Source organism: Schistocerca serialis, chromosome 9 (assembly GCF_023864345.2).
Source record: "Schistocerca serialis cubense isolate TAMUIC-IGC-003099 chromosome 9, iqSchSeri2.2, whole genome shotgun sequence".
NCBI classification, from domain to species: Eukaryota; Metazoa; Arthropoda; class Insecta; order Orthoptera; family Acrididae; genus Schistocerca; species Schistocerca serialis.
In genome coordinates, this window is record NC_064646.1 from 345,931,439 (window position 1) to 345,955,738 (window position 24,300).

Genomic DNA, 24,300 nt, shown 5'->3' on the forward strand with positions numbered 1-24,300 from the left:
GCGTTGCTGTCAGCGTTCCTCCGAGCCATAATCCGCAGGTAGCGGTCATCCACTGCAGTAGTAGCCCTTGGGAGGCCCGAGTGCGGCATGTCATCGACAGTTGCTGTCTCTCTATGTCTCCTCCATGTCCGAACAACATCGCTTTGGTTCACTCCGAGACGCCTGGACACTTCCCTTGTTGTCAGCCCTTCCTGGCACATAGTAGCAATGCGGACGCGATCGAACCGCGGTATTGACCGTCTAGTCACGGTTGAACTGTAGACAACACGAGCCGTGTACCTCCTTCCTGGTGGAATGACTGGAATTTGATCGGCTGTCGGACCCCCTCTAATAGGCGCTGCTCGTGCATGGTTGTTACATCTTTGGGTGGTTTTAGTGACATCTCTGAACAGTCAACGGGACTGTGACTGTGATACAATATCCACAGTCAACGCGTATCTTCAAGAGTTCTGGAAACCGGGAGGATGCAAAACTTTTTTTGATGTGTGTACATCTATATCTACATGTATACTGTACACTCCGCAAGGCACTGTACAGTGCGTAGTGGAAGATCGACGTTTCAGATGTCGACATACTCATCTTCTCAGTTGAGTAGCGCTTTGGTCGGGGGGAGAGTGCTGTTGCATAGCGGTTGATGTCATAAGTAAGGTGCAGAGGCAACGAGTTTCCTTAGAGTTCAGTCTTTTTGTTGAATTTTGATAGCATTTGTGGTTTATGCTTAAAATGAGGTAAGCATTTCAATACTTTTGTCGCGGCAGAACCATAATGTAAAGATTTGTAGCTTTTCGTGCATTAGCAAATCCATTGAAGACTGTCTCTGCCACGATGTGTGGGTGGGCTAACTACGGTGCAATGTTGGTACGGTTGTCGAAATTTCCCCACGCTCTACACTTCAGAAAGAAAAGTAGTTTCTGCTGAAGTAATCTAATTTCAGATGGCGAGAACAAGAACAAGAAAATGGGCTGAAGAAACCGTAAAAAAGGCATTAAGTTTTGTGAAGTCAGGGAGGGCACTGAACCGCGTAGCAAAGGAGCTGAACATTCTAAAAATTAAATTGAGACAAGAAATTTTGCTTGGAAGAAAGGTTTTTATTCCTGAACAAGAACAAATATAGTCAGTTGCGTGAAAACAATGGTGCAAATATTCTGCGGAATTTATCTGTCTGAATTATCGATAAATGTGTATGAGCGTGACAAAAAAACTAGCCATTAAACCAAATTCCAGTAAAATTACCAAAATGACTGAAGAAGACTAGGTTTCTAGTGTTTAAAAGAGAAATCCTAAAATAAGCTTGAAAAAAGCATTAACAAGGACTGTAAATAGAGTTCTAGGTTTCAGTAAACTATTTTTTTCCAGATGGAGCACCGTTTTCGAAAAACATGCTGTGTATGTATTACAACACATGTAAAGGTAAGAAAACTGATACTTTCTCAGAACAGGAATTATATTCTATCTGTATTTCAAACTGGTGTTCTTATCCTCTCAGGCTATTGACATTACCAAGATACTTGGGGCAATATTGACAGCTTGCAGACTGGAGAGAATGTTTATTAGTTGCAAAGGTATTCAACGTTTTTCTGCTTTTCTAGTACAGCTATACGTATAACATTTCTGGGTCACACAGGGTGCTACGAATTTTCCCAGACTAATAATAGATTCGAAGCCAAAACGAAAAATCTCTGAAATGCAGTACTTATGAGTGGCTGGAGGACACGGAGAGAATAAAGTAGCAGCCAATGTTTGGCGTCCTCTTTAGAAATGTACAAGGGCGTGGTGAAAATCCGAATTTTTTTATGTGAAAAATCTTAAAACTTTTTAAATAAAATAAACTTTACTAACGTTAGCATATTTATTCTTCATATCTACACATTTATTATTCAACATAGTCACTCTCGTGACTAAAATGTTTCTCCCAGCGAGATATAAGTTTTTTGATACCGCCACTGTAGAACGTTTTACTTTGTGATGGATTTACAGCCTCACATTTGATTGCATTCGTTCATCACTATGAAACCCATGTTCTCGAAGGTGTTCTTAAATTTTTGGAAACATGTGAAAATCGAATGGGGCCAAGTCTGGACGGTGTGAAGGATGATGGAGGACAATGAACCCAAGGCGACGGAGCGCTGCAGAGGTCGCGGCACTCGTGCGTGGTCTAGCGTTGTCATGCTGAAAGACAGTGTACCATCTGTGGACGACCTCATCGAATTCGTGCTTTAGTTTTCTGAGGGATTAAAGCACGCTGTTTCTCACTCACTGACATAGTTACGTTACTTACCTCCATGTTACACGCTACAATTTTGAGCCTTCTAGCGAAAAAGTGTTGCAACCTGCGTCAGCGATGCGGGGAAGTCGATTGAGTAGCATGCTTGACGTGTAAGAACTCAACCGATATTGAGAACAGAATAAAAAATTCTGAGGCCTTATTTTTCAGCACGCTCTAGTATACCAAGAAAATATGTCAGCGTTTTTATAGACTAAGTATATCACATGGTGGCATCGAAGCTATGTGGTCTGTAGAAAGATACATCGATGTTTCGAATACAGTGATTTATTTGTGCTGTTCAGTACGGATATGGTTTAGATATGACTAAAGCTGAAAAAAACTTTCATAATGTGAAAATGTTTTATTACAAATCCCCAAGAAACTTTCAAGAAAAGTACAGTTTTCCGTAAATTTCAATATTTATTTTCTATGGTTTGCGAAAATAAAATTTTACGCAATATTTTGCCCTTCAGTCGACTTAGTTCCTGATTCAAAACTTGCACAGTCTATGAAATTTTATTGCTAACAGAGTAAATATGCCGATCAATGTAAAGTAGGTATTTAAATATACAATTCTGGAAACTGTATTACATGATACTTCGATATTTCCAACAGATTATCAATTATTCTTCTTGCAAGAGCTCTCAGATAAATTGATAGTTCATCAGAGAACCTGTCTTCAGATCTGTTACTTTTATGTTTTTGGTGTAATAATTTATGAAAGATACCCTGTTAGGTGCCGAAAATGATTTAATTTTTTAAAAATAGACATGTTACCAACTGGTAGTATGCGACCTTTCTAAATGTTTGCATAATAATTTATTAAGTTTCGATTGGTTAAACATATATCACTTCGAACAAATATACACCAAGAGTTGCCATTTGTTCAAATACTCATTGCCGGTTAAAATGTGCCTTTTCCAGGAATGACAAATTAAAGATAAGTGAGCAAAAAGTATGTTACTTCCATTTGAGGAAACCAACGAAGGAAACTTTTGGTGACACTTATTTCTGGCAGGCTGCTTGAATTTTCTCTCGCGACGAACTGATTGGCTAGTTTCAATGCTAAATAACTCAGAAAAGGCGCAATGTATTGAATTTCTTTCTTAACAAATATTTCTCTGCACATCTTAAATTGCAACACCCGTACAAGCTTTTCAGACCGTTTCTGACCACCCTGTATAACTAAAACAATACCACATTTCAAACACCATGAAGACATCCAAAACACTTCAGTGAGTGCACATGATGTTTTCACATGATGATAACACCACGTGACGATATGATGTACATTCACCGAAATATTTTTGTTGACTTCATGGCGTACAGAGTGCCCAGCTGTTTCTGTTACACATCCGTACAAATATTTGAAGAGCTCAGAGTCATTTGAACCATTTTATTTATTTATTATATTTATTGCTTATTAGACCGACAAAATTAGGAGCTTAATGCCTTCTCTTACATCTGACCAGGAACAACACATATAGTACAAAAAATTACGTGATCTCAACAACAATTATTTACATTATTAACAGAAATAATGATTGTCAATAATAATAGCAATAATAATAGTAACATTAATAACAACGATAAGATAATGGAGGCATTAATAACGATGTTGATCAGTTATTACACAGGCAACACAATAGAAATAATAAGCATTATTAATAAAAATAGTAATTATCAATAATAATGGTAATCATCATCATGACCACCATATTCCTTTCAAGGAGTACCCTGCAGCCTGCTACCACTCACAAACAAACTCATTCCCAATTCTTTCGAACCTTCAAGTACCTCTTTTTCCCAGTCGGCTTGTAGTTCAGGATTTTCTGGGGAATTTTGTGACCTGGCGTCATTATGAAGCGTTGTCTCCAATCTTCATGATATTTTTGAATTTTGTCATTCATATTGAAATATTCAATTTCGTTTTAACATCTTCATTTCTAATCATGTCTGTTGTTATGCAGTGCTTCGTATTTCTTAGAAACCCCATCTCTGCTGTTTCAGTTTTATTTTCGTGTTTTCTTGGTAATCCAACTTTTGCTTCCATAGGATAACACTCACACCGCCATTATATTATAGAATCACGATTATATTATAGAATCACGATGATCTCTTTTTGTACTTAAAGGCTCAATGTTCCGGTAATGGTACCACAGACAGCTTGGAATTTGTGTATTTAATTTTCAGTATCAGAGTCAAAATCAAAACTTACAGCACAGCCTAAATAAGAGATTTGAGACACTTGTTCTAAAACTGAATCATCCAAAACAAGTTTTGATTTGGCTGGATAGTTTCCTCGAAATACTGTACTATTATTTTCGTTACTTGAAATTTTAAAGTTGAACCCTTGCACATTTCGTTGAGCTGGTATATTGATTTTGATCATCTTCATTCTTTTGAATAATAACGATGTCTTCAGCAAACAAAACAATATTCAGACATTCCTCGTTAGTTATCTTAATTTCTCATTAGTTATCTTTATGTATATATATATATATATATATACATAAAGATAATTATATATATATATATATATATATATATATATATATATATATATATATATATATATAAGATAACTAATGAGGAATGTCTGAATATTGTTTTGTTTGCTGAAGACATCGTTATTATTCAAAAGAATGAAGATGATCAAAATCAAATCAATATACCAGCTCAACGAAATGTGCAAGAGTTCAACTTTATATATATATATATAAATATATATATATATATATATATATATATACGATCGTGACGTAATTAATTACGTACAAAGATCTTAGTTAAGAGACCAAAATATAGGAAGTAAGTACTCAAAGTCGATGCATCGCACACTCCGAAATCGATGCGTCGATATTGTCCATCACGTGGTTTTAAAACATCGATGTGTACGACGTATCGGTAAACCTGGTCCGCGTCCTGTCCCGGCCTGGCTGTACTACTGCTGCTGCTGCTACGGCCCCGAACTTTTTGCCGGCCGCCTCCACTGGAGCGCGGCATCGGCGTTCTTGCGCGGCGAGGCGCCGTATAAAAGCCTCCGGGCGCTGCTGGCAGGCCATCCAGTGCTCTGCCCGCCCCACTGTGGTCAACATGAGCGTTCTCCGGAGGACCATGCAGGTAAACCGCTCGCCACAGCTCCGTTCACCGAGCCCGACATCTGCAAATATTTGAAATTGATCGTGATCTCATACCGCGAATTATTTTCAACTGCTTCACATTTCTCATCGAACCGAAATATCCGTAATATAATCCCGTCAGTTTTAGTAAATTGCGCAAATAATTTTTCTGAGCTCAAAACGTAAGAAAAGCCAGTTATTGGCATAGAGGCTTGCTACATTATTCGCCTCAGGGCGATTCGCTAAGTTTCACACCTGCAATGTGGGGTACTAATTTCGATTTCATGCGCAGGTTCTATTCAGCTACATATTTCTCATTAGGCCTAAATATGTGTGCGCATATATTCCTAAAAATATTTGACCGGTCGCATAGTGTAAGATAATACAATTTTTGACGCAAATTCATAGGTGTTAAACCAATTTAGATCGCTTAAAGGCAGCTGTGTTCTTTATGCTAACCTGGAGGCAAAATGTGGCTCAAAGTGTCAGGTGGCTCCTTTGGCATTCCCAAAGTGAAATAAAGTCAAACGTAGCAAACATGCTAGGTTTGTTGCTGTGTCAAAAAAATCTCTTCTGATTATATCAGTTTGATGTATGCTCATTCAGGGCTAATGGTGTAGAAAAAATTATGGCGGATTCGGTGCCTCCAGCCACCCGTAAATATAGTTCAAGTTATTTCTATATTAGTTCCGTACTTATTTCGATTAAGATCGTCTACATCTACATCTAAGTGATTACTCTACTATTCACAATAATGTGCCTGGCAGAGGGTTCAATGAACCACCTTCAAGCTGTCTCTCTACGTTTCCACTGTCGAACGGCACGCAGGGAAAACGAGCACTTAAATTTTTCTGTGCGAGCCCTGATTTCTCTTATTTTATCGTGATGATCATTTCTCCATATGTAGGTGGGTGCGAATAGAATGTTTTCGCAATCGGAGGAGAAAACTGGTGATTGAAATTTCATGACAAGATCCCGTCGCAACGGCAAACGCCTTTGTTTTAATGACTGCCACTCCAATTCACGTATCATGTCTGTGACACTATTTCCCCTATTTCGCCATAATACAAAACGAGCTGACCTTCTTTGTACTTTTTCGATGTCATCCATCAGACCCACCTGATGCGGGTCCCACACCACACAGCAATACTCCAGAATCGGGCGGACAAGCGTGGTGTAAGCAGTCTCTTTAGTAGACCTGTTGCACCTTCTAAGTGTTCTGCCAATGAAGGGCAGTCTTTGGTTTGCTCTACCCACAATATTATCTATGCGATCCTTCCAATTTAGGTTATTTGTAATTGTAATCCCTAAGTATTTAGCTGAATTTTCAGCCTTCAAATTTGTGTGACTTATCGTGTAATCGAAATTTAGCTGATTCATGTGAATAACCTCACATTTTTCTTTATTCAGGGTCAGTTGCCACTTTTCGCACCATGCAGATATCTACGTCATTTGGCAAGTCGTTTTGATCATCCGATGTCTTTACAAGACGGTAAATGACAGCATCATCTGCAAACAATTTAAGATGGCTACTGAGATTGTCTCCTATGTCGTTAATATAGATCAGAAACGATAGGGGGCCTATAACATTTCCTTGGGGAACGCTGGATATTACTTCTGTACCTAGCGACTGTACCTGCGTTAGTCAGGAAGTTCTGCACTCCATCGAAAGTTGACACTGATACTTTCCCTCTGTACGAACTGTCGAGACAGCCAGTGAGCAACATCATTAACAATAAGACCAGCTCGTAGCGTATTCATGATATACTATGACTGATACATCTGTTCAGCCCTTTAGGAAGCATTTACCTCTACTGCCTTTATTGTTCTTTTCAAAAGCTTACCGTTTATTCTACAGGTAGGTGTAACGAAGCAATTAATAACAGGTCAGTTGACAACAAGGTCGATGTTATTGAGCACCACAGTGACAAGCTTTGCAGTATGACCTAAGCTGCACTTCTTGTTAGATGTATCTATACTCCACAAGCCACCTTATGGTGTATGGCGGAGAGTGCTTTGTGTATGGCGGAGAGTGCTGTGTGTGGCACTGTCATAACACCCATTTCCTGTTCCATTAGTGAAAGCTTCGCGGGAAGAACGATTACTGATAAAAAACCGTGTGAGCTGGACACTGTGTGGTTCATGAGCTTTTCAGAAGATATACGTAGGAGAAAGTAATATATTGGTCGACTTTTATGGAAACGTATACTTGTCTCAGAACTTTAACATTAAACCATAGCGTGATGCGGAACTCCTCTGTTACACCGTCTGCCGCTGGAGTTGGTCGAGCGTCTACGCGACGCCTTCGCGCTTACTATATGAACCTGTAACGAAACGCGCTGCTCTTCTTTGGATCTTGCTGTTTCTTCCGTCAATCCTATATAGAAGTATTGAACTCTTGGTCGAACGAGGGTTTTGTAAGCTGCCTCCTATGTGAGTGGACTACATTTACTGAGGATTCTTTCAGCGAATGTCTGCGATTAGTTTCATGTACTTTTTCCAGTTTGAATCTCTATATACGCATAATGCTGGATATTTTTATGGATGTGACTGCTTCTAGTGATTTTTCTGCACTCGTGCAATCGTTCAGTAACGCATCTTTCTGCCTGTTTACGTGCGAAATGTTATATTTACGTTAAGAGTCAATTTCCAGTCCCTACACCAAGCTCAGCCCTCTGCATATCTTCCCTCATTTCGCTACAGTTTCTAGCGTTGGAATTTCTGTGTAATTCCTTACATGAGTACAGTATGAGATGTGGTACAGTGGACGAGTGTACAGAGTTGTCGGTGTACAGGTGGCGCTGGTGTTGTGCTGCGCAGCCGTTGTGCCGTGCGTGCTCGCCAAGATGGAGGAGGGAGCCGGCAAGCGGGTGGCCAAGCAGATCCACACCAAAGGTGAGCGCCGTCTGCAAGCCAAGCCCCGACTTACAGCTACCCACGTGCTGCTCCCAGTGCCCCCCTGACGCCCCCTGTTTCTGTGATTGCAGCCGCAGTGGTGGACTCCGAGAACGACCACAACGCCGCAGAGACCGGCTTCGGCGGGGGCGGCGTCGGCGGACACGGCAAATACTTCCAGTAAGTTGGCACCACTGTTTCAGACACACTCCTCATAACAAGATATACATAATTCCATCCATGAACAATATTAATTTCTAATGGTTCCCTTTTGGAGGGGGGGGGGGGGGAAGGGACGGAAGTGAATGTCGAGTTTTCTGTTCCATTTATGCAACATATTTTGACGACTGACCCAGACGCTCCGATCTGTGTTGCTATGCGTACTCGCTGACTGGGTGCTAATCAACAAGCTCGGAGGAAATGAGTCAGTTGTCAAAATATTGTTTATAAAAGTAATGAAACCAAGAACTGTACACCCAAATGGACATCATTAATCAGTCACGCCGAGAAAATCTGAAAAAAACACGATAAGAAATTCTTCCTGACGAAACTAATACAGTGAACTGTTACTGCATTCGCATCTTATCTATATTAGTGCTAGACGGGACACCCTATACCGTGCACTCCGTGTCGTCGGATTGTCATTTCACTGATTTCATGGCTCTGAGGTCTCTCTTGGTTTAGAAATAACAACACTTATTAGATGCAATGACGTAATCAGATTGAAGTATTGGCTAGGAAATCCAGCCTGTGGCAGTTAGGCCGACAAGTGCTAGTCTTCCAATTTTATGCGTGTCGATGTTGATGAATGGTGATAGGGACAGCACAATACCCCATGTCCGAGCGGAGAAAATGTCCAACTCATCTGGGAATCGAGCCCGAGGCTTCAAGGATAGACGCTGCTAAGCTAACCACTCGACCATAAGTGGAGTTATTTGGTTGCAAATCTTTTAGAAACCTTATTTTAACAGAATACCGATACTGTAAAACGGGCCAAGTAACTTTCGTAGAAACGCATATACTCTCGGTGTTATAAGACATCGTCTCACTTGCAATCATCCAGAAAATGAATAACGAAAATTCAGTGAGTATTACATAAATTTGGACTGCTACGAAGAAATCATCAGTTTCAATCTCCAACCCGCTGCTTTAAGTGAAACATCATCCTATACCTAGGATATTTAACGTCCATTGAAAAGGCACAAAATCGTAGTATAAGCGCCAAATGACACACTGTGTGCCGCTGGTATATTGTGGGACGTTCTAAAGTTTTCTTGAATATACGGTAATTAAAGCAGAACGTTGTCAGCTAAAGCATTACTTTGTATGTCAGATCAGAATTTATATTTGATACTAAAAGACATGAGAAGCAGGTAAATTGCAAGCGTGCACCAATTCAGTTTAGTCGTTAACAATACTTTTCAGAGGACAGTGAAGGTGTAAAAACTAACACGAGCTGCAATGAGAGCAATTTCTGCATGTCTGTACTTAGTCATGATTGTTAACGTCGTAGCATGAGACGAAAACAGTAATAATCGAATCCGTGTTTTCGTGTTACAAATTGTTAACATCGTTTCACAGTTCATAAGCTACCTTCCCATACTTCATGTTTCAATAAAATTCAAAATCTGCATTTCACTAAAATGCAACTATTATCTCTGAAAATTTTTACACTATTTCTCCTTACCCGATTCGGTAAAATTACATAACGGAGTCCCGTTAATGCAACGAAAGAATATGTTCATGGTCACCTGTCACTCAAGTCTAATCGCAAGATCTAATTAACAATACCTTAAAACAACACTCTTTAATGTCAGTAAAACACTAGGGAAACGTTACTTTGAAACAATTTGTTTTTTGTGTAAATCGTCTGTCCCCTGTAATGTCTTACCAAAGAAGTCATAAATGTTTTTTCCGATATGTGTCTTGTGTTATCCAAGTTGCGCTAAACACTAAAAAGTTTCAACCTCTGAAATATAGTTAAACAACAGAAATGTTTTGGAGAGTAATTTGTTCTAGTTTTGAGGCAGAGAAGCTCCAAGTAGCCTAGGGAATTCAGCGATCTGTTTCTCAGTTCTAATTACAGGAATTCCAGTGATTACATAATTAAGCATATCTGACTGTTTTTCTTCAGAACAAGAATATTTCCTGGGTATTCAGTGTGAAATATAAACTAAAATCGGTTTGAAGAAAGTTCGTTTTTATTTTGCTGTATCTCTCTTCTGGTCTAATCTCCACTCCCTCTCTACAGCTGAGAGCTGCTGCTTTTCAACATAGCGCCTCTCAGCCACTTACGTTTCGTGTTCATGTCTGCCATGTTACTGGCGGGGAGCAACAGTGCGAACACGTTCATATAAATACTTTAATGGCTAAACTAGTTTCAATAGCCCTCTAAAAATTTAAGAAGAAACTGCATACAAGAAAGAATATACAAAGACAATATATTTACGGACTAAATAATTGCCACTAAAGCGGATAAACATTAAAAATCGACACCATGGATGCTTCTTGGCCTAGGCTTTGTAGAAATTTATGTAAGGCTCCTACCAGAAGGAAAAACTTATGTTTCATATTCTTCTTATATCGTGTGTTACTGTATGTGTAATTTTCTCAATATTCTTATTGGATTTTGCGCCGTTCCATTCACGAAGCAGGGTTTGTGAGATTGGGAGGGAGGAGGGGTAGAAGTTAGTATTACGAATATTTCTCACAGAGGCTTTCTTCCAACCCTTGTTTATGCAGTCCATTTGCTCCAGCACATGTCCTAGCTCACAGAGCTACCGACTGAAAACTTCGCTTGCAAATAAACTACAGTTATTGTACGGTATCAAGCTAATGAAGGCCAAGTGCAATACATGTCAGTACACTGGCATATTTTAGGATATAACTTGCTCAGAGGGATTTTAGTGGGATTGAAATTACCTTGTTTTCCATTTTCAATTTTTGTGTGTTTTTTGACTTTTTCAGGTGTGATGGATAGCGCCGCTTTTTATCCAATGTTATTGCGCAAGTCTAAGAGTAGGCTGCTGGCTGCTCAACACTGGTCGAAATGACTGGACTAAGTTAGCCTGGTGTACCTCTACATCTCCCCTACACTTAATTTACTTTTATCCAAAGTGCAGCTTACCACAGATGGTATGACTGAATTTTTGAATCAGCGTTAGAGTCGTGCACAGTGTAGGCCGCTTTTCGCCTTCTGGCATGTAGGGGCCACGGGCTAGAGCGCAAGGCCCACCAAAGCAACCGAGTGCTACCAACTGCGACCAGCATCGGGCTATTGTAACAGGCCAGGCTGCCATGCAACGGAGACAGGCCCTTTGCTTACAGATGCAATGCTCCAACCTGTTGCCTGTGCTGCAGCACGCCTTGCGTCGTGTCTGCAACTTCCTAAAGCGAACGGGGATTAAATATGATCATCTGACGTGTACTACGTAATTGCTACTTTGTGTCAATACATTCATACATTGTGACTATACGTGATTCCAGGTTACAAGTATGTAGTTCCATTAAATACGTGAACATACGGTTGTTTAATTGGTTTGAACTGTTTGAAAATTAACAAGTATAATTAACAGCATCTGTCAAAAGGAAAAATACTCTATGAGTGTTATTGTGGGCACATACGTTCTCCTTCACCCTTTGCAGTTTTGAAGATGGCAGGGATAAAACACAGCCCACGAAAGGTCATCTGCATCTTGTATAGCAACGACACTGAATTATAAGAGTCAAAGGACACAAAAGGGAATCAGTAATTAAGAAGGGAGTTCGATAGGGTCGTAACCTATCCCCAATGTTATTCAATCTGTAAACTGAGCAAGCGATGAAGGAAACTGGGAGAAATCTGGAAAAGGAAATTACAGTTCTGGAAGATGAAATAAAATTTTGAGATTTGCTGATGACATTGTAATTTGATCAGGGACTTGGAAGATCAGCTGAACGGAATGGATAGTATCTTGAAAAGAGGACGTAGGATAAACAGCAAAAATGAAACGAAGGTAGCGTAATGTAGTCGAATTTGGTCAGGCAGTATGAGGGAATTAGAGAAGGGAATGAGACACTAGAAATAGTAGATGAGGTTTTGCTATCTAAGCACGAAAATAACTGATGATGGCAGAAATAGAGAGGATGTTCCTGAATATTAGAAATTTGTTAACATCGGATATAAATTTATATGCTAGGAATTGTTTTCTGAAGGTAGTTAAGTCAAATGTAAATGATAAACAGTTTAGATACGAAAAGAATAGAAGATTTTGAAAGATAATGCTAATGGGTAGATCAGCCAGATAATGCGGAGATACTCTGTAGAATTGGGAGGGGGCGGGAATGAACGTGACTAAAAGAACAGAGTAACTGATGGAACACATCCTGAGACATCAAGGAACTGTCAATTTGATAATAGAGTGAAGTGTGGAGACTAAAAAATGTAGTAGGAGAACCAAGACTGACTTCAGTAAGCAGGCTCAAATGCATGTAGTTTGCAGTAGTTAATCAGAGATGGAGAGGCTTGCACAGGATAGAATACTGCAGAGGGCTTTCGAACTTTAGAACACAATAACAACACCCTTCTTGTGTCTATATACTGTAACTGACTGGAGGTAAAAAATATCGATAAATTGGTGTTAGAGTGAAACATGATAACTGGAATGTGCATTAAAACCATTTCGAACCCTTCCTGCATAGTTGGCTGGTTCAAATGGCTCTGAGCACTATGGGACTCAACTGCTGAGGTCATTAGTCCCCTAGAACTTAGAACTAGTTAAACCTAACTAACCTAAGACATCACAAACATCCATGCCCGAGGCAGGATTCGAACCTGCGACCGTAGCGGTCTTGCGGTTCCAGACTGCAGCGCCTTTAACCGCACGGCCACTTCGGCCGGCCCTGCATAGTTGGTCGATGTAACAGTAATAGAAGATAAATTCAGGGCTTCTACAAATGGACTCAGAACATAGAGCAGTAGAGGCGACAGGTTGGTCCGACGTGTAGCCATTTTTTTTTCTGCGCGCATACTGGCAAAGCAACAGGCTAGCGAGGTGCGTCAGCTCGGCTGGGTCGGTCTGGTGGTTTGCGCCCAGCTGCGCAGTAACCGAGCCAGCTGGGCTGGCCTATTGTACTGCACGGGTCAGGCTGCGAGCCACGGGCTGAGCTGGCACACACTTGCACCGCGCACGACTCTGAAGTGCACGCAACTGGCGGACGGCGAGAAAGGCTGATGCAGTGAGAGCTGAGAGAGAATGGTGTGTGTTGTGGTGTGCCGCAGGGACTTCTACATGCTGCTGTACGGGCCCCTGCAGATGGAGTACGGCCACGTGTGCGAGGACCCCGAACGCTGGGAGCAGCGCTTCGAGCGCAGGGACTTCCAGAACCACAGGCACCAGGGACAGGTCCTCACCGAAAACTCCTCTTATCTCTCATATGCTTCCGGTCACTCCTTCCGGTGCTGCCTTTCTTCTCTTTCTCTCTGTTCCCGCAGGACTCAGTCCGAGCGCTCGCTCGGTACAGACTTCTTTGCTTTCGGAGCTGGTTTTCGCACTGCCGAAACAGCTTGAGAACGGTGACACTGTCTCCCTTTCCTTCCCCCGGTTTCTCGATCAGAATATCTCACGGTAGCGAGCTTAGTGAAACAAATCATTCACAACCAAATGTCTGAAGCAAATAGGGAACACTCTTTCGCGATACATTTCAGTTGTGCGATTTAGGGAGCATGAACAACGGTTGATTGGGTTTGTTCCTTTCTCTCTTATAAAAGAACTGGTGGTAGGAAAAGTTTGCATGCTGAAGTATTAATGCAGAATTTAACTACCGAATGTAACGGCAGACTGTAAGGACATTCTTACTTCCTTCCCTATCTCTGTCTTTCATACTAACAGTCGTACACGTAGCGACCTTTGCGAAAAAATTTACTCAATGCATTACGACATTCACCTCGCACGAAACTAAAGGTATAATAAAACCACTATAAATTAGAATACACAGGTTCTGTGGAAATATACCTTCATATCCAAGGTTGGTTGACACTTAAGATTCAATACGACTGTGTGGGAAGTACACAGTTAATTTATGAAATCTCCAGCCTTTCCAATGGGATTAAGTTGTCCAGTACCGAAACCTGACGGTGGACTACATCAGGAAAGTCTGACATGATTGTAGGGTACATTGGAGTCATATTACTAAACTTGAGTGGTTACGAATCGAATATTCATGCTCTTATATTATAATCGCTGTTGGGCCTCTGTTTTAAAAATCAGAATACGTGAAACCCCCATCCGACACAATTAGCGGATGTCTTACCTGAAGGGTTATAGCGGGAGCTGGCAAGTGATGGACCAGTTAGGTATCGTCAGAACGGCTCCACACATGGATGTTGAGAGGCTTCACATCAAAGGAGTGAGTGGTTTCTCCAAATTATTTTAGGTGACTACCGGGGATGGCTCCTTCAACAGGCTCAGGGCCGACAACCTACGCTTGTGTTATTCAACAACACTGGTGCCCCAGTTGTTACCCAGCGCCCTTCCTTCCTTTCCAACAGTTCCCAATACAGATTACGCTGGACAATCGCTCTGAGTGGAAATGCTCACGTATTCCTTCAGCCATTTCGCTAGCTTCGGCTCTACTCCAGACTTCTTTTGCTTCATATTTTTCACAGATTTTGAGCGCTGCCTCCAGCTGAGCATGAGGACACGAGTCTTTTGCGCAGCTTACGGCATACTTTTGTCGGTTTCCGCTATTTGTGGATGCGGTCCCCAAGCATCCTGCCAGCCACTGTCTTCAGCTTGGCCAGCGATACTACCTCAACGGCTGCACGACGCGACGCATTGCTCTCCTTTTCATTGACCACTTTTTCCAACACTCGAGTGCTTTAGTTTTAGACTAAAGCGAGCGTCTTCTGCTATCACTCTGAGGACACCTGCTTACATTTCCTGCCTCTGCACTGACTCGTCAGCTACTCAACGGCTTAGCTTGCTGAACGCTGGCTCCGCGTGATCTCAGCCAGCGCGGCCCGCTTGACTTCTTCCACTGTCACACCAGGACGTATGACAGCCCCGCGCGCACGTGACTTTCCTGCATTTGCACCGACTGACCATTTCTGTCTGTGTGTGTGAGAGCTTGTGCTTGCTGGGGTAACGGCTTTGTCCGCTGTCGCGCAGGTACCAGCATAACCCGGAGCACGACCACTACGAATTCGGTTACCGCCGAGGAAACGAGCACCACTTCCAGGAGCGCTACGAGAAGGCTCTGCCGCACGCCGGACACTTCAAGACCAAAGTAAGGCGCAGGCGCACCGCCGGGCTGCCTCCCTCACGCCTCCTCTGAAGATGCCACCACGCTCGAGGTCGAAACGATCTTAACGTTTGTTTCTTATGAGGACGGTTACACGATTTGCTTATACATTGCACCACCACGATGGTGCAAGGGCATCTGAGACGAGATCGTGAGAGAGGGAGCCTGGCATTTGCAAATCGCTACTTGAGCCTAATCTCAAAGCATTGCGTGGTTTCTGTATCACTTTCCAGAACATCAAGCGTTCTCATACAGCCATTATTACGTTTCTCAGCATAGAATTGATATGTGTAGTTACTATTAATTCAACCAGTTTTCCTCACCAACATTGCTCTAACACATTTTATCTGTTTCTCCTTTCACTTCACTCAACACCTGTGACAAATCAAGACTGCGGTCCGACATTTCCAGAAGAGAAAATACCGTTTGAATATAAACTACAGGGACAAACTTCTGTGCATTCTCCTGACTGGACAAGGGACAAAACGACTTATACCACATTTTGTCCGTAAATGACACGTTAGTCTGTAATGGTCCAATCACATCACAAAATTTTATTGCAGGCCTCTCCAACGATAGCGCTATCAACTTTAATTGGAATGGCTTCCGTGCCTTGTACTTCTTCGGGAAGTCGTTTGCCTGACTGGTTCCGGTATTCCAACTGCCTCCAGACAGCGTCACAGAGTACCTTGTTCACACATCTACACCCTTCTAAGGCGGATATATAGCTAACGTATTGTCTACAAACAATTCGAAAGTAACACCACCTGTCGCAACACCAGGTGCACATCCTACGCTAGAAAAAGAACAATGTTCCCCAAGAACTTTGAATACTTCAGTTCGTTAATTTCTTTTGGGAGAACCATTAGTTCACGCAAGCACTTTACAGTAATATCTGTCAAAACATTGACACTGCCGTTGCTACTGCTGATGCTCAGTTTATTCATGATCATTTGTTGCAGAACATACATCGTTGTATTCGTTGATGATGGCATCCCTACCAAAGATCACTTCATCAGTGAAGAAGTGTAATGAGAAAATGGGATTTGTCGAGGCAATCATTATTAGAGGGTACAGTTCACACATATATTGCAGGTGATAGAGGCAGTACCAGTTTTAATGAGAATTATATAATACAGGTCCTGTTTTTAGACCACACTGATGCACCACTTATTTGGAGTTTCTATTAAATTCTCTGCATAACCAAAGTAAGGAGATACCAGTAAGAAAAACAACATTAACCCCTGAAATAGAAAATTTGCATTTCCAGATGTGGCTGAGTTTTGTTCTTTTCCTGACAGGAGTAGTCTACCGAACTTTGTCCCTATAAGCCTGAATGTTTTTTTCTCCATACACTTTCTTTTATAGCAGCTTATTTCTTTACACACGGCTAACTTGAAACTAAAAAATGTGTTCCTAATATGCAGACAATTCAGAATGAATATAGTGATTACAAACTACTATAGCATGACGATAAATCGATAAAAATTACAGAGGATTTTTTCAAACATAAGGCATAGGTTTCCTATAAGACTCCTCTTGGTCACACGGACGGTATCTAAGCGGTAATCCATATCACGTCATAGGTTCTGAAGCGTACGTGGAGACAGCGACGTGAACAAGTTAGAAATGAGCATTTTGAAGGAGGCTAAGCAGGCATATGCATAAGATCTTCCACACAATCTCATAAAATCAAATCGATAGTCAGGCTTCGAGATTTAGGCGGTCAATAGCGTTGTCCTGCTCAGAACGACCAATCGGACGGGGTTGGAAGATGCTGATTTAGCAATGTGCCAATCTCCATGTCCAAATGTGAGGTGCTCCAACTCTCCTAAAGACATGACTCGTTGAATCCGAATCAAGCTGAGGCATCAGCCATTAATTATGTCCAGATAAATGTTTGTTGAAACAATTAGCAGGATGTCTTCTGCGCGGGTTGTGCCAATGACACAGAACTTTTCATTTATGCATCACCGCGCGGTCCCCCGGCTTCCAATTCACTGCGCTTGCGCAGCAATCGAAATTTTGAAGTTTCTTTTAAGTACTCTGTAATTCTTGTTTACGTGTCGCTATGCATGAAGTAGGTACATCTGTTTGTAATCGTTATATTCATTTTGAACTGCCCTGCACGAACTGCATACCTTCCACTAACGTGTACGAATGGGGGAGAAACGAATACGAGAAGACGCGTTTTACCTTATGAGTATATAACTCTTGGAATGCTGAAGACTGCTACACCTCACACAAATTTGGCACTGCATGGTCCCACCTTCACCCGTGGCGGCTGCTCTTGAGCATGTCTACGGCTGCTGAAAACAACAGCGCTGGCTCACGCCTAGCTTGCAAGTTACATTAACAGCACGGCACTGCACTTCTCTGGAGGGCAGACATGGCATGGCAGAAATATTAATAAAAAAATACAGATTAATATTATCTTAAGTTGTGTCGGATGATATTCATAACAAACAGTTCGTGAATATTGTACTGAACACTTTTATATCACTGTTAGAGATGCATTCTAGCAGATGTGTCTGGAACTCGTTGCTAACGCAGGGTGTGACGTCACTTTTGCAGGCTCGCTGGGGAGACAAGCATGGAGGCTACGGAGAGCACTACTGGGACTACAACCACGCTGGACACGTGAGTACCCCCACTCAGCATGTACGCTCATAAAACGAAATTAAATCTAGTCTTTGGTCTCTACAACTATTCTGGTCGCAGTGGCAGAGTTGACAAACCTACCATGTAATTACTGTGTATGGAAGACCCCGCAATGACTTTAGGTGCAGTTATAATGAGTGTTCATAAATTATCTTTAAAGCTTTATATTTCAAGAACTTTAAAACTTTACTAGATAATAACAACTCCTTTTTAACATATGAGAAGTTAACTCTACCGTTTTGTTTCCTCATTCATACACGTCAATGTGGTCTCCCCTGGTAACACGGTCAACGTCTAGCCGGTGCTTAATTTCTCTCCATGCACTCTCTAGGAATTCCCCGGCGGTATGCTCAGAAGTATTGCGAATGCACGTCTTCACGCCCAGTAGGTGTGTCTCCTAGGTACGGTACACCTGATCCTATACGAAACTTCATATGAAGAGGACTGAGCTAAGATGATCGTACGGAGCACTGACTCGGACAATCTCGTCTAGCCTCCCCATCCGGAAACTTTTCATCCGGAAACTGATGGACTTTTCAAGAACAGTAAGGTAGCGGCCCATCTTGATGATATATGACGTAAGGTTGCAGGTGTTCCAATTGTGACACAACAAACCCTTGTAACACGTACAACTTATCATCACTGTTGACAGTGGATTCTTTGGAAAAGAATGGACCAATCTTGCACCACATTTTGACTTAGAAACTGCCTCTTTCCATTTCACCCGTAACGTAAGGACACTGATACCCATATATGAAAGTTATATTGGTCCAGTTTGCCGAATACATTGACTCATTGCATCACCAGGGAAACAAATCCGTTCCAAAAAGTCATTGTTTGTGTCAACCTTTGCTGGAATATCCATGGCAAACTGTTCACATTGTCTGTCTGTTTGACAAACAAGCAGCACCATGTAGATATAAAGATGTAGTCATCTACGCAAGATTTTCTGCACTGTTGATCGTGGCATTTCTCTGGTGTCAACATACTGATTTTGTCGGACTTCTTGCAAATATCTGTACACCTTTTACGCGTTGGCGTCTGAAACAGATGGACGACCCAGCTACTTTTTATGTAGAATACTACTAGTTGCCATAAATGACATATACCATGGCCGAATAGATGATCGAGACGGTGTTTCCCTTCCATGCTGTGTCCGGGAGTTCCCTTGTACTTGGATATCAGACATCCTCTCCATGAATCAGCCCACACTGTGAAACTACAAATTCCGAAGACCCCCTGTGCAGTGATATGATAGACGACGGCGTTATACAAGTCGTACAGCAGCCAGACTGCAGCATGTTTCGTTAGTTTTTTTGCTTAAGTCGAACAACGGAATATGCTAACAAGAATATTTCTGCTGAAGAGCAGTTTGTGGAACATACGTTCGAGACTGAAATGCAAGCCAGCCCATTATAGACATGGGTATCGTCAAGATAAATTGTTTACTGGCTGCATATGATTTACAGACTGAACAACTTTATACAAAAGAGATTCTTTTTCAATGGTGAATGCTCTTTTTTGGTTGAATTATATTGTGTGTTTAATATCACCGTGGACTAGACGTTAGACCTGACAGTGAATGAAATTATTTCCCTATTTATCTAACCTATTGTTGAATTAACTAGCGTGAAATATGTGTGATGTTTTTCCTCACAGCCATTATTCATATTTCTCACTACTTCATATCTTTGATTTCAGTACTAAAACTTCTAAGACTTACAATCTCTTTTCCTCCTTTTCCAGCACGAGGATGGCGGTGATGACGGCGGTGATGTAAGTACTGTTTATTTGCTTCTATTTTGCTATTCTAAGGTGTGTTAAACTGACTAAACTGTGTGGTATAACTCCGTACTACGAATCGGCCAGTGCATAGCACACTACTTGAGTACCTCCGGTAGCAAACTACATGAGTATCTTAGAAAGTTTGGTGACCGAGGAAATAATGGCAGGTATGAAGTGGCGCCGCACAGGTTGAGATCTATACGTTCGTCATTATTAATGTTTTGTCTATCCCAACACATCTTGGTCTCCTGTTGCATCGTTAAAACTCTCAACATGTGACATTCTTCATCTGTCGTCCAATGCTGTGAAATGAAAAAGAATAGCAAAACCAATGGGACGCGATTTGCAGATTTCAATATAACTATTAGTGACAAATAGCTGAAGGAACAGAGTTTGTGACCACAAGTCGCTGAGGTAGAAACCGCACAAAACTTGTTTTGAATAGAAGTTCAAAATCATCGAAAAATCAGACGGAAAGAGATGACACCAGGTATTCTAAAGAAAGAACATCCGAGTAAGGTCATCGGTAAGGATTGAACACACATTGAGTTCCTAGTTGGCCGTTCTTTAAGTACAGATTCCGCGACCACGACTTAAGCATAAACCTGCAACTGTAATTCAGTCAAATTGTGGCTTTAGATTCACTTTACCTTTAACTCGAATAAAAGAGATGGCCTGCGAAATATACACGGTTCCGCATCATCGCGTCATGTGTTATTTGTGAAACAACTAGAATGAATATTTAGTTGCTGCAAGTTAGTATCGCGAGGAAACGCAACGTTTTCAGCCTTCTGTCAAACGAGAGGTAGGCTGAAATCCTTTCGTCATATGCGCAACAATAATGACAGTTTCCGTTACCAACACCATTGTCCGCAGTGCGGGCCATCTGACACACTCAAGGCGTTCGAGCGGCCACCAGATGAGTGCTTCGATGAAACACAGACTTTGCCAAAGTTGGCTTTATCTATACACATCGATAAGTTAATGTAACTTGTAGAGAGTTACTGTCAGCTGCAACTGTATTGCCCTCTTTGACCCACACACCCCTCTTGTACCGCCCAAGGAAAAGTGAACACTTTGAGATAAAGACATTGTTGATGGCAGAAGAAAGTCTGATGACGTGTTTAGATACAAATAGAAGAGCAGGCTGAAAGCTGGCGGTGGGCTCACGACCTGTTGTTTGGTGTTGCGGCAGGGTGGCTACAGCGAGCCCGTCCCCGAGTACAAGGCGGCGCCCGGCGCCCACCACAAGGTGACGGCCAAGAGGCAGTCCGACGCCGCTGCCGCCCCCGCCGCCCCCACCGTCTCCGAGGCCCGCGTCAAGAAGAGCGCAGGCGAGCCTCGGCTGGTGCTGGACGTGGCCACCGGGCGCGTCGTGGACGAGGCGTCTGGCCAGCAGTTCACCTTGACGCCCGTCAACTGAGCTGGCTGCACTGACCGCACGACACAACACACACACACTTTTTATACTTTTTTACCGCTTTTTTGTTAATTTTCTTATTTTGTTGTATTTTGTTAATAAAATTTCAGATTTACACTACCTCTCTATTATTACTAATCATCACTGATGTCTCAACACTCATCCTGTCCTCACTCAGTGTTTCCCACATATTCCTTTCCTTGACGAGTCCACGGAGAACCTCCTCATTTCTTATCTTATCGATCCACGAAAATTTCAACATCTGCTGTATTCCTGTTGCGAATATTTTTAACAACTACTTTCTAACTACTGGCTGAACGTTAATGAAATCTACAAACTGCAGGAACGGATTCTTAACTGCAAATGGAGGAAAACAGGTCTTCTGAAAATGCATCCAGAAATGGGCGGTGTGCATACAACGACAACAGACCGTCCTGGAACACAGTACAGAGTTGCATCGGATCCACGTCACAACAGATGTTCAAAGTGGCCTCCGCAGGATGCATGCATTGTCACGCAGAACACAAAAAACGTACTGTGGCTTATACTATGTTGGCAGGCGACTTGCCTGAAACTTGTACTAGGGTCTGTCTCAGTACCCTGTACAACCCGGTCCACCAAATCCGGTTTATTTGTTTTGTTTTAGGGTGCAAAAACAACTAGGGTCATACGCACCAATCCAAATATGGTGTACACACAGTCTGCCGCCTTCCTGCACGTTCGTCTGTCTGAAAGAACTCATGATCACACAAACACCCAAAATGAGCTTCAAATCTTGTGTGAGGATACTTATTTTGGTAAAGCCATGTTGCCTTGCGGCCATTTCCATCTGCTTGGTCGTACACGAACACCATCTCGGCTTGTTCCCGACATGAATACCAGACCCTTCTGCTGTTTACATTAAGCTGTGTCAACCACACAACATGCAATACACACTGAGCACACGACACGTGGATAGAGAAACTGTCCCTCGTCAGCGCCATCTACCGTGGCAACGATGCATTTCCGGACACATGTTCATAGGACCTTTTTTCTCCATTTTCAATCAGGAATTCGTCCCTGCAATTGTCGTGTTTACTAACATTCAACCTGTATAGTACTGAAAAGAGAATCAAATGGTTCATTTGAAGAATCAAGAGAAAATATTAAAAATTTCATTCCACAAAACCATAAATCAATAGGCCTATTACGAACATCCTTCACCGAAATTAATAAAATTATAATGTTTCTCAAAATGAAATGAGTTTCAAACAGAATTATGAAGATCGGTTCTGACCCAATAAGTAATGTGATATGTGTAATGCATCCCTGGCACAGGGAATTATTCTAGACAGATTAAGTGCGGCATTGTCAAATCTCTTTATGTGAAAGGTGACAATACAGACTTAAAAACTTAATTTCCTTACTGACATCTCCTTCCCAAATATTCTAAAAAGTGATGTATTTCAATCTGAGTAGAAACAATTTACTTAGCACATCACAGTTTGGACTACAGTAGGGTTACTTGACTGAGAATACTATTTATACAGTCATTCGCCAAATAATACAACCAAAAAATAATAAAAATCACCTGTTAGTATTTTTGTTACCTTTAAACTCATTTCATTGCATCGATCGTTTTAATATCTCAGAAAATCTTGTGTTTTATGGAAATACTATATTAACAGCCTACAACTTTGAATTGCATTACATGAATCAAGGAATGATAGAAAGAAATAAAATTTTACTGATTGAAGAAATCACAAAGGGAGACTCAAAGGGTTCAGTTTTAGGTCCATTCTTATCTACATACTAATAATGAAACCGTAAAACCGTCATGTGTATCTGTTTTTCTGTTTGAACATGGTAACCTCCAAAACTAAATCCATTTAGTAGGTTCTAGCTCACTTTTCATTTTCTACTAAAAATCACTTGTTTTGCTCATTCTTTTCACTAGAAAATGAATACTATAATCCACTCTTCAAGTCAAACTCAATTTCATTTAAAGTACTTAGAAAAATTAATAGAAATGAATGTCTTTAGTATCATGTTCTCCAATTTGCAAAAATAATTATTTTTTCATACAAAAGGTGAATATAAGAAAATAAAATTAATATTTTTTTTTATAAAAGGTGAACTTAAGAAAATAAAACATAATATTTTTTACAAAAGTTGAACGAAAGACAAAATTCAATATTTCTTTATCAAAGGTGAATGTATGAAAATAAATGAAAGAATTATAGTGATTGAAAGAAGTCTATTCTTTACCTACAATTTTCCCAGCCATAAGACTTTTGCAATCTACTGTTTGTAAATGTTTTTTGAGATATGGCTTATTTACAGTTATACCACATTCACATATAACTTTAATTTTCCGATGTCTCAACACACATTCTTTACAAATCCAACGAAATCCTACTTTTTGATATTTATCTTTATAAAATTCACTAATATTCTTTTTCTATATGCAATCACTGTTTGGTTTTGTCCATTTAAAGTTTATAAGATTTAGTAGGAAAAAATAAAATTAAAAAAAGATTTCACAGAGTGAATTCAGTGTTATGAATTTCATTATTTCTATTTTTAAGTTTCTTCATTCCCTTTTGTTTCATTTTCATCTCTTCATTTTTAATTAATTGAAAATCCATTTCAGTAATTAATTTAGAATATCTATCTGGCAACATAATCTTAAACTCATTATTAAGTACAATAAAATTTTTTTCCCATATCTGGTATATAAATATTCACATCCAGTAACATTATATAAAACATTTATCTCTAACTCCCTTAATTTTTTTCATCTATGTATACAAGAAAGAAAACAAGAATATTTGGATAGTACTATGTCTTTTAAAGACAAATACAAAAATAGTTTAGAGAAGGAACAAAAA

At 40.9% G+C, this 24,300-nt stretch overlaps 1 protein-coding gene across 2 annotated transcripts; it reads left to right on the top strand.

Moving 5' to 3' along the window:
* The first annotated feature begins 5,340 nt into the window (after nucleotides 1–5,340).
* Nucleotides 5,341–21,550, top strand: LOC126419291 (uncharacterized). Of its 2 annotated transcripts, none has more exons than XM_050086455.1 (7): nucleotides 5,341–5,389; nucleotides 8,184–8,283; nucleotides 8,376–8,463; nucleotides 13,544–13,667; nucleotides 18,139–18,204; nucleotides 19,972–20,001; nucleotides 21,206–21,550. In XM_050086455.1, exons 1-7 carry the CDS (start codon nucleotides 5,363–5,365, stop codon nucleotides 21,431–21,433), a joined length of 663 nt encoding a protein of 220 aa, XP_049942412.1. In that variant the 5' UTR covers nucleotides 5,341–5,362; the 3' UTR covers nucleotides 21,434–21,550. The 2 variants fall into 2 exon arrangements, with proteins under 2 accessions (XP_049942412.1, XP_049942413.1); XM_050086456.1 differs by lacking the exon at nucleotides 13,544–13,667 and adding an exon at nucleotides 15,432–15,549.
* The last annotated feature ends 2,750 nt before the right edge of the window (nucleotides 21,551–24,300 follow it).

Coding starts and splice junctions, on each gene's coding strand:
- LOC126419291 (XM_050086455.1), top strand. CDS start 5,363: ATGAGCGTTCTCCGGAGGACCATGCAG. Junction 8,284..8,375: donor CAAGCAGATCCACACCAAAG/GTGAGCGCCGTC, acceptor CTGTGATTGCAG/CCGCAGTGGTGGACTCCGAG. Junction 8,464..13,543: donor GGACACGGCAAATACTTCCA/GTAAGTTGGCAC, acceptor GGTGTGCCGCAG/GGACTTCTACATGCTGCTGT.